This window comes from Telopea speciosissima, chromosome 2 (assembly GCF_018873765.1).
Source record: "Telopea speciosissima isolate NSW1024214 ecotype Mountain lineage chromosome 2, Tspe_v1, whole genome shotgun sequence".
Classification (NCBI taxonomy): Eukaryota; Viridiplantae; Streptophyta; class Magnoliopsida; order Proteales; family Proteaceae; genus Telopea; species Telopea speciosissima.
This window is the reverse complement of record NC_057917.1, coordinates 67531968-67542971: the sequence shown is the minus strand read 5'-3', so window position 1 is coordinate 67542971 and position 11004 is coordinate 67531968. Positions and strand designations below refer to the sequence as shown.

General features: G+C 38.7%; 1 protein-coding gene across 1 annotated transcript; it reads right to left on the bottom strand.

The window, feature by feature from the left end:
- Positions 1 to 1869: 1869 nt before the first annotated feature.
- On the bottom strand, positions 1870 to 7050 carry LOC122649816 (GDSL esterase/lipase At5g45920). The gene is made up of 5 exons (XM_043843057.1): positions 6917 to 7050; positions 6470 to 6685; positions 2592 to 2659; positions 2323 to 2487; positions 1870 to 2060 (listed from the first exon to the last, which is right to left on the bottom strand). Exons 1-5 carry the CDS (start codon positions 7013 to 7015, stop codon positions 1889 to 1891), a joined length of 720 nt encoding a protein of 239 aa, XP_043698992.1. The 5' UTR covers positions 7016 to 7050; the 3' UTR covers positions 1870 to 1888.
- Between the last annotated feature and the right edge of the window lie 3954 nt (positions 7051 to 11004).

The following is an 11004-nucleotide window of genomic DNA, read 5'->3' as shown; positions in this document are numbered from 1 at the left end:
AAATGCAACGTGTGGGCTTAATTAATTATCGGATCATTCATTGATGGGGACCAAGATATATAAGGGCTGACGTGGTTTGCTACTATTTTATTGAGATGGATCGGACCAGCCTGTCCCATTGTGGAAGTGGGTTAGGGTTTAGGGAGTATTATAAATACTAATGATGAGGGGTCCCTGCAATCACTATTCTCTTTTCTCTTTTCTCTTTTCTTCACAAGAAAGGGAACTCTGTGGGAGAGTCTAGGAGACTGTAAAAAATCCCCATCGCGGTTGTCCAAGATCATTCGAGGACTTGCAATCATTATCTAACGGATCGCTATTGTTCTTGGGCGTATTCTTTTTGTTCTTCACCAACATACGTGGGTGCCAGGTACGCCTTATTTTCCCTGTTCTTTTTATTCAATCGTGTTCTAGATCTTTGTATGGGGATGGATTCGGGTTTGATAAAACCCATTAATTATTCTAACAGACCATACTACATTACACGCTCATACTACCAATATGTAACTCAAACTTGACGGAGAAGGGTGCCATGATAAGAGGATGAGGAGTAGTGACGGGCAGGATTAGCAAGAAGAAATTCTTCAGTAAAAACAGAGATAGATTGAAAGATGCAAGTCCAAGAGAAAGATTGAGATTGAAACAGGTAATTATTTCTTGCCTTTCAGAAACTCCATAACCAAAATGGGAGCTATGTTTTTAATTTCACGAAACAATGTTTATAACACATAACCTTTGAAGGAACCATAAAGAAAAAGGAATAGCATGGGGCAGAAAATTGAGAATTGGATAAAGATGATAAAGATGAATTTGTAAAGATAATGTTTTGGAGCAATAGCAGAAATATATATAGATGATTAAGAATGTCAGAACTAGATGGAGATTTACATAACATGCATGTGGAAGAAATTTGAAGATAGATATGATGAAGGAGAACTAGTCTGGGTGGGTAGTTTATCATGAATGGTCACCATAAAATAAAATAAAAATGCACCTTAGGTGGGCATGCATGGGAATTTCCATAAAAAGAATCAGTTTCATTGAGGCCCAATATCAAGAGATGAATAAGAAAGTATAATTGAAGTTGGTTCCCAAATTAAGGAGAGTATAAAACCGCACATTAATTGGGGGAGATCTCGATACTTTGTATTGAGGATTAGATCGAGCAAGAAACTTTAAAAGGTATAAGGCGATGAGACAAGATTGCTTTATTAATTAATCATAAAAGTAATTAAGAGCTTAAAGAGATTAAATAAATAAATAATGTTAAAAGATAAAGGATCTCTTTGACGAAGGAAGACCACTTCTTGAGAAGAAAAAAAATATGCTAATAGGAGGAGAATCATTGATCAAGATAACTAAACTAACAGAACAGACACATTCCATACATAATATATAAGATGAACCCAATGAACTTATCATGTGGGGGCAACGTAACATAATTGTTTTTTTATGACAACTGTGGGGTTCTTGTATCACATGGTTCCACCTATATGTTTGCCAACTGTAGCCATATGTCAACTTGATTGCAAATGTCACCAACTCAGCGGGTGAGCCATGCTGCGAAGCTTGACTGTTGGGTACGGTGTAACTCCCACCACATGGGAAGCTTCTTAGCTGGTCCTAAAGATTCGTAGGCACAACTCACCCTCGATCTTCATGCCATAACCTTCAGCCCCATTAGGCTTTGTAATATAGGACGAAGTCAACTTCTTCCAAAACAATTTGATGGTTCAGAATATAGACAGGAGAAGTAAAGGTGAGTAATAATTAAGATTGATAACTAGGCATTTATTTATAATAGACATTACATGTATAGATAACAAGTGTTCCAAAACAAATGAAGAGTCATCCATGCATATTCCCCTTAATTTCACATACTCCCAAGTTATATATTGTTCAATCCTTGAAAGACTTTGAGGGGATCGGAGAGATCCATATCTTCAAGGAGTGGGAGATCAACAGTTAAGGTTTCACGGCACAAATTTTCCTTTCTCAACTTCTCCACCACTTCATCAAAAACAATACGGTTCCCACTCGGAGTGAGGTGCAACCCATCACTGCAGTTCCAGTAAAGACAAAAAAAAAAAAAAAAAAAAAAAAAAAAAAAAAAGTATATATAAAAAGGACTCATAATTGTTGTTGGGAATAATGAATCTCACATTTTTAAAAACTTTGGGAGGACTTCCCGGATTTACCTTAGTATACAATAAGTTGGGCTTCTCTACTACCTAATAGCTAGCAGCTAAAGTTTTTAATTTAATTAATTTGGGTTTAGAAACTAAAGAGAGTTAAATAAAGAAAGGCGGGTTCATGATATACCTAAGATGATTTTTCTGCCATCCGGGAAATTGCTGCATTTTGGACCAGAGATCAACTACGGGCATCCCACATTCTTTGCCAACTTCGATGCAGGCCTTCGCATAAGCTCCGGCAGCCTCATTCGTTCTTTCCGGTAGACCCGATGGGTTTTCCATATAAGGATTCCTGCAACATTTTATTAAGAAACAACACTTTTTAATTATATATATATATAGTAGTTGTAGAACTTTAACACTAACGAATGATAAAGGGTTGTAGGGAAACTTTACTGAATGCGTCCATCTTCGTCAATGGGAGGAGGGGTGATGAGCAGCACCAAAGTTGTAGGCCATCGCTTCTACAATCAAACAAACAGGTGATGGCCGCATGAGATAATAAACCATAGAATACGAGGGGGAGGGGGAGGGGGAGGGGGAGGCGACCCATTTATTTTTTTAACTTTTGCCCAAGGCCCACGAAGATTTGCCGCCCTAAAAGCAAGGGCATGGTCCACAGAAATACTAGTATTTGATTGGAGGTCAACCCTAAGGCCTAAACCCTCGTTCCTCAAACCCCGGCTTGCCAAGTTTTGGAGTCCAAAGATTCCCTAATCCACCATTTCATGCCTACAAAGGAGAGAAAAACGTAAGAATCACAGCACTTTCATCACTACCTGGGACCGCCCTTGATCACTGTCAGATGCCAATATTGGCAAACACGTGGAGCCCAGCACTTACTCCAATCAAAACTGTGGGCCTGTAGGGTCAAGACTCAAGACGGATCTCCGGACCGTAAGATAAAATAGAAAGTAATAAGTGGAAATCCTACATTGTTACTTTTGGAAGATTAAGATCTGTTATGTCATTATCCAAAACAAAAGAAAACTAAACCCACACCAAAGGAAACCCTACATTGATTGATAGAACGTAGATCATATTTGTAGGTCCACCCGTCAATTCGTTGCATGTCTATACGACAGCACAGCAGGAACCGCTTCTTTTAGAAAGATGACGTTTTGTTGAGCACTAATCTAAAATCTGAGAATTAGTAGTCCTCTCTCTCTCTCTCTCTCTCTCTCTCTCTCTCTCTCTCCACACACAAAGAGTCAATATTGAGTAAAGAATGGCTCTCCAAGTATCGAAGAGAACTCTGTGGAACGCATAAAGTGCTTGTGACGCGCGATGGATTCCATTCATGAAGACAGGTAGGGGGAAAAAAGAGAATCTAGAAGAATTGATTCCATTCATCATTCCAGGATGAAGGGAGAAGAGAAAGGGGTCATCTAGATCTTTATCTCCTCCAGTTTCCTACCTAGTCCGGTCTAATTTCTATAACAAGAGGGGATTGAAATGACCATCTTATTCCTGCCCGAACACTCTGCCCAGATAGGGTTTACCACCCCTATTAAAGGAATTGGGGAACTGGAGGAGATAATTTTCCTGAATCCTCTATTCCTCTATGCTCATGAAGACAGGCCAATCCGCTCTGTTAAGGATCAGAATGATCTGGATCCAGTTTTAGAATCTATTAGCTTATTGGTCTGACCGATTTTGATCCAATTCTACCAACGATTCTAGAATCAATAGACCAGTTAAGAATCGTTGACACCGAAACCGCTAGACTTGGTATACATTGTGCAAAACCTTGGGTTTTAAATCTGTATCTCTTGGAGCTTCAAATGGAATAGTGACAGTTTGTGATTGAGGGCATGTTTCATGGGGAGAACTAAAAAATTATAAAGTGTTGTTGATACATTGAGTTGACATATGATAGCTAGATGGGTACTATTAGGTAATATGTCATCCTCTTTCCTCGTTGTCCAACAATTGTTTACATAAGCGAAAATGGATTTTTTTTCCCCTCCGTCTACCTACCTACAAAGGTATCTACTTCAAACATGAGCTCCAGTATCAAAGGATCCCAAAACTACAACACAGTACTTTCTTCTCTTATTAAAGTAAACATTCTAATATTCATCTACATTTTATGCAAGCACATTAATTTCAGATAAAGTGTCCCTAACTTAAGAAATATAGACAAAAAAACTTCTATGAACTATCTCCAACTCATAGAGACTATGATGAGCTATCACTATCTTTATGCTTATGAATGATTTTTATTTGGGAAAATTGCTTAGATCTACCAATTAAAAAAAAAAAGATTTACAATACTAGTAGATATAAATTATGTCTTACAATCCCAGGTTACAATGTTGAAAAGATTTACCAAAATCCCATATGAGTGAAAAAAGCTAAGTGAAAAACCTAAAATACCCCTAACATTCTTCCCTCTCCCTTTGTTTTTTTATTCAACCTCACCCAGAGTCACCCACACTTAATCTTGTTCGTTCTTCTTCTTCTTCTTCTTCTTCTGCAAACAAGGGGATGGGGTACGGAACAAAAGATGGTTGAATAAAAAAGAGTGGGAGGGAGGAGTGAAGAGGGAGAGCAGGAGCAGAGGTGGGGATAAAAAAAAAATTAAAAGCGAAGAAGAGGGAGCCACAAAACATCCCTTCTCAACAGAGAAGTGGCAGCAGGAGTGGTAGAATCTCAAGTGGGGTGTGAAGCAGAGCACTGGTTATAGTAGCCATGGGCGTAGATATCGACCTTATTGATGGGGATAGAACAGAGAGCTTTGTTCCAATTGTAAAGATAATTGTAGCTGCAACAACAAATTGTGTTGGTAGTGGAAAGAATTGTGTGATTATGGGTTTCAAGTGCCAAAACCCCTAATTTAACGACTCATGTGGTTATGTTAAAAATGGAGCCAATGATACAGATGGAATGATGGAGGACTCTAAGGAGAAGACTTCAACCATAAGATCTGAATCAGCCATGGGACCCAATTTATGAACTTGATTTTCTATATTTTTGACAGAACTTTTAAGGATGACGTTCCATCCTACTGGTAAGCTAACATCTGGTTTCTTAACTGTTTAAAACTTGAATTGAAAAGATCAAAATTCATTCCAAAATTTCAACATGATGTATTATAGGGGTTCTCTGTATCCCCTTCTGCAACCACCGCTGCTTTTCCTCTGTAACCTCTTCCCCCACCACCGCCGCTCCTTAGCCCTTTTTGGTGAACCTCCACCCCTCACCAGCCCTGCAACCCCGCCTCCTCTATACCCCCATTCACCCCACCCAACTGCAGCACTCCTGTGGTTTCTCCCACCTCTCACCCCCATCCCCTTGTTCGTATAAGAAGAAGAACAACAACGAAGAAGATGAAGAACAGGTGGGTTGAATAAAAAAAGACGGGGCATTTTAAGTTCTTTCACTTAACTTTTTTTACTTATAAGGGGATTTGGTAAATCTTTTTAACATAGTAATTTATTGTTGTAAAATATAATTTATACCTATCAGTTTTGTAAATATTTTTGCTATCTAAGTAGATCTACGCAATTTTTTCTTTTTATTTTTCTTTTCTTTTTGATAAACCTATTTAATTATTTGAATACTTAGGATAACATATTTTTCTATTTATAAGCTTAATAAGGGTTTTTTGAATATTGAACACATGAATAATGCTTGGAAGTTGGAACCAATTAAAAGAACCAAAACTTACTGACCCACCAATTAGTAAACGTACTGGCCCTAACCTTAACTCTATAATTCCCAATAATGTCCGCATGACCCATGGTTTCCCCATGTCCACAGAGTACTATGGGCGGGCGGGCGGGCGTGCCTTCATATACTTATTGTATTTTCCATGCTTGCCCAAAAGGCTCAACAAGACTTGATAGGAACACAAGTGGGGTCGTTCTTGGGTTACACGTGAGAGGGATTAAAAGACGTCACTGATAAGAACAAGTGGAAGGGTTCAAATGGCCTCACTGAAGCCCACACGCCGTCTTTTGTGTTGTTGTAGAGTCGTAATTAGCTTTTCGTGATGCTGATATGCACTGGACTCGCTAATCTATTTTCGATGCTTCCAGCTCACTTGACACTTTATTACCACAAACAGACAATCACAATCGATGGATGATGTTGGGCCTAAACCATATAGGCCCAGGCCCAATGAGTTCTTGACTATCTGTCTGTCTATCGCTCTCAGAAATTGAGTCTGAAAGGCTGAAACAATGTTTATATTTTCGGCTAAGCCGGCACTCCGATTGGCAGAAACTCTTTACCAAATTAATTATTCACTCGGGAGTCGAGAGAGATACCTTAATGAAGGAGACGATCGAATGGAGATTCTGCTTGTACTCATGGAGAGGGACATGGTGGAAGGCACCGTATCTATCGGGAAGGCTAGCGTCGTTGGCGCCGAAGAAAACGATGATCGCCAGCGGTGTTTCCGCTTCCGCCGGGAAAACCTTCTCCAGTACATGCAGGGCCCATCGTGTATTATACCCACTGTATCCTCGAAGCAACAAGTCCAGCTGACGATCAAAATCGTTTCTTTTTAAAAAACCAAAAAAAATTGATAATGAAAAGGAAAAAGAAAAAAATTCATAATAATTAATAAGCCTCGATGCTATTTACCGGATCCGGTCGTCAATTTTGGTACAATAATACAATACAAATTAAGGGAACCAAATAAGCAGTTAATCATATAGCAGAGAGAAGAGAAAATTACTTCAATCTAAAGCAGATGAAACATGATTACGTACCGTACGCGAGAAATGGTGAGCAAGATTTGCTCCCCAACCTCCTTCTCCAAAGGAATCTTCCGTAATGGAGTCTCCGAAAAGAATGATCTTAGGCCTCATCTTTCAGACACACAAAAAAAAAATCTCTTTTTTGTTCGATTTTTCGTTCTTCAGGTATAATTCACCGCTTAACGATGGAACACGAATCCAAATCCTGCAAAACCCTAGTCCCTTTTCCCCTGTATTAATGATACATGCAACGCTTTCTCTTCTGTCCCTTCCCTGGCCCGTCTTCTAAAGCTGCCTCTTCCTTCAATGCTTACCCAAATAATAATTGCGTAAAAGTAATAATTAAAGCCCAACCAAAGGGAAACAGAGACAGAGAAGAGGGGTTTTTGTGGTTCTGAGAAGTGAAAACTTATAAAGGCTGGAGAGGTTTGGAGGTCTTCCCTACCCTTCTACTCTTCTTCTTTCTTTCTGCTTCTTAAAGCTAACACTTAGAACAGAATTCAATGTTTCGAGTTAGTTCCTTTATTTAGCCAAACGCCATGGAAGAAATAAACAAATATTTTCTTTCACCAAAACAGGAAAAGAGAGAGAAAAAAGCACCAGGGGCCTTTTTAGGTAAAACTGTCAAACTAATAAGTTAGGTTAGGTGAGTTGCGTGGCTAATGAGTAAGAAAAAATCACTCTAACTATAATGCGAGCCGGTCGGGTATAGTTTTGAAGAGAAGACCCTATGAGGTTGGGTAACTTGGGAAAACATAATTATAGATAGAGGTGTCAATCGATCGGGCTCGGTCAGGCCTAGTCGGACTCCTTAGCATCGTGTCCGACTGTTTAAGTAAGTATTCGGACTTGCATTGGACATGTATGATCCTGTCTTATTTAAGCTGGTCGGTGTTCGGTCTTTAATCAGACTACCCACATTCGGGCTAAACAAGCCTAAGACAAGTTAATTAGTCGCTTAATTCTAAATAATCTCTTTCCTACTGCAAAATCCAATCAAGAATGAGCTGAAAAATGGAAACTAAAATAAATCAAAATAGATTGCATGCTCATTTTCTTAAGATGTATCTATAATATGTATCCAATTATGAAATAGAGGAGCTTTTGCATAATCGTCTATGTCATGTTCTGTGTTATCACAGCTTTTAGGATTTGAAGTATTGAATTGGGCCATTGATTGGAGGATCTGGGCCGTTGAATCGGTGCCTAGTGTTCTGAAAAAAACTCTTTTTTTTTGGGGTAGTAGATAAACTGAAGAACTTAAAAAGGGGTAGTAAATCAAAGACAAGAATAAATAAAGTCGTTGGAAAAGTGTTAAAAAAGGAGGATAAAGAGATGTTGACTCCATTTAAGGAGGACCACTCTCATGGTCGATCTCACCTCTAACCAAAAAATTTGGCTAAATCTTAAGCCGGTTGGCCTTTTTCTCTACTTAGCCTTAAAATAAACCAAGTGAAAGAAAGACCATAAAAAGAGATATCATAAGAAGAGTAAACAACAATGAAAAGAGATTTCACAAATCTCCCATGACCCAACCAAATCCAAACGGTTAAACCCACACTTTATGGATATTATGATTCTAATGTTTCCTTATTGGCCCATTAAAAGAAGCCCAAATATATATGCTATGAGGAAATTATACTGGACTTCAATTTTATGGATGTGTTGCCCATACCTCTTTATTTCTCAATCCCGAAAGCCCATTTACAAGCCTATTATTCTGTATTAGAAATTCACTACGAGTTCACTTACCCAAACAGTCCCAACTCCCAAGCTTCCAAACTTGAAGTCATGCTTTTCGGGCCAAATCATGGGCTGGTCTACCAAGACCTTGCCCATAAGTTCGGTAGATAAATTTAAGCCTAATAGCATAAGATGACTTTAGACATAAAACAGTATCCATTAGAGATAACATCGAAGGAATGGTAAGCAAAATCATAAACTTCTCCCAAGGTCAACTCTTTTGGCCTCCTTGACAATTCTATTTATTTCTACTACCTTCTTTCCAATGCTTGGAGTTAAGGGTGTCAATTGGTTTGGTTTCGGTCATTCGGATCGGTTCCATACCTTGATGGTGTGAATCGAAACCGAACCAAGAACTGACTTGGTTTTGGAAGTGAAAATCGAATCCGAACCTACTTAGCTCGGTTACGGTTCTAATTCGGTTCTCTAATACGGTTTCAAATTGGCTCTCCAATACAGTTCCATTCTGCTAGGGTGTTAGTTGTTGTTGCCTTGCTATGTTCTCAAGAAACTCCATTTGTATAAATAAAATGCTTACAAAACCTTAAAGGAACCAAAAAAATTAATAAATAAATAAGAATCCCAAGTGACTTCTCCACTTTCAGATCTTATCTTTTAGCTTACCCATCAATAAAATAAGAGAAACACATCAAAATTATAGTTGCAAAAAGACAGGCAACACCATAAAAAAAAAAATTTATAGGATTTTAGATTTAAGTGTGGTATTCGGTTCGATTTCAGTTCAAACCAACGGTTTTTGAAGTGAAACCGAAATCAAACCAAATTTATTCTATTCGGTTAATTCAGCTCAATTTCAGGTTCGATATTCGGTTTCAGTTTGGTTTTGACACCCTTGCTTGGAGTAATCCCAGCATGATACTGCTAGCCTTTGAGACTAGGTGGTTCTCTCCACATCCATAACTCAAACAAAGCAAGATCAGCTACTCATTTAAAAATGACTCGCATGACCATTGATGGTGAGGGAATAAATTTTTGAAAAACACACTAATTATTACAAGTAACCCAATTGAAATACAGTGATAGCAGCAATAGATAAAAAATGATACGTATCAAATGGGGATAAGGTAGAAGAATTAACCAAAGATTCAAACAACTGAAGGAGAGAAGAAGATCGGAGGCACTCCGTGCGAATACCCAAAGGTCTTACCATCCAAATATGTTTAGCATAAGTACATTAAAAAAAAAAAGGGGGCACTGTTCTCTGCCCCGGAGCGCATCTGGGCATAAGCTGCGCCCAGCCCGAGACACATTGGGCAAGACAAGAGTGGGATTACAGCCATTCATAGGGTGCGGGTCAGTCATTTTTTTTGCCCACCCCCGTGAGTCTGGCACAGAGAACTTTATCCCAAAAATAAATATTACCATCAAGACACTCACTCTCAATGTTACAAAGCTGATAAGTAGTATTAACAGTCATGAAATTTGCAAGCCTTAATTCTAAGTTTCCAACTTTCCTCATATTCAAACCATAGTTGGAAAATCAGATTTAGACTGGGCAAGTCGTTTGAGACTAGTCAAATTTTAAAAAATCTGGTCAAGAGTCATGTAGATTAGGTCAAGGTAAAAAATGACGAGATTGGGTCAGACATCGTCCAAGTCAAATAAGAGTCAGTATTTTAACCGAGGCATGACTAACTTGACGAGTTTAATCATTATTTAAAAAATCATAATGCCAGTTTACTTAGAATTTAAGTTGAGTAAAATAGTAAATCCGTATACTAAATCAGAAAGAAGCCCTCAACTTTTTGACTCCTTTCTCTTGGGCTTGTTTTATCCTATGCGATAAGGCGTTGCAGATGAGGCGTTGCAGGCGAAAGATGTACGGAGAGTCTGAATGGTTGCAGGTTTGCGGACATGGGACTCTCCCTGGAGCTGCATGCGAACCTTGATGCAGTCGAGTGGGTGGGCCGAACCCCCTACAATAATTGATTGAAGCAATCTCTTATTCTACGAAACCTTTGAGATCGATCTCGCAATCCGAAAGATCCGGGTTTGATTTGATTCAACTAATTACCTGAGCTTCCAATAACAATGGTGGTGTTTTCTTGTGGTTTCTTAGGGAAAAAGTCCTCTACCTACTTCAGCTTTTTCTATTGTTCTCTGTTCATATCTATATTTCTCGATCCCTCGCGATCCATGAAAATCCTATGTTACATAGTTCGAATGGCCACAGAGCTTGAGAGAAGCCGGATTGAAAAAGCTTTAATTTGGCAGCAACAATGGCGCCTGTTCCATTCTTCAAGCCTTCGAATCAGGTAAGTTTTTCTTCAACCTCTAATAAAATCCATGGCCTTTCCAAAGCTCAAATGTGCTTGAAAAAATCTTAGACATCATTT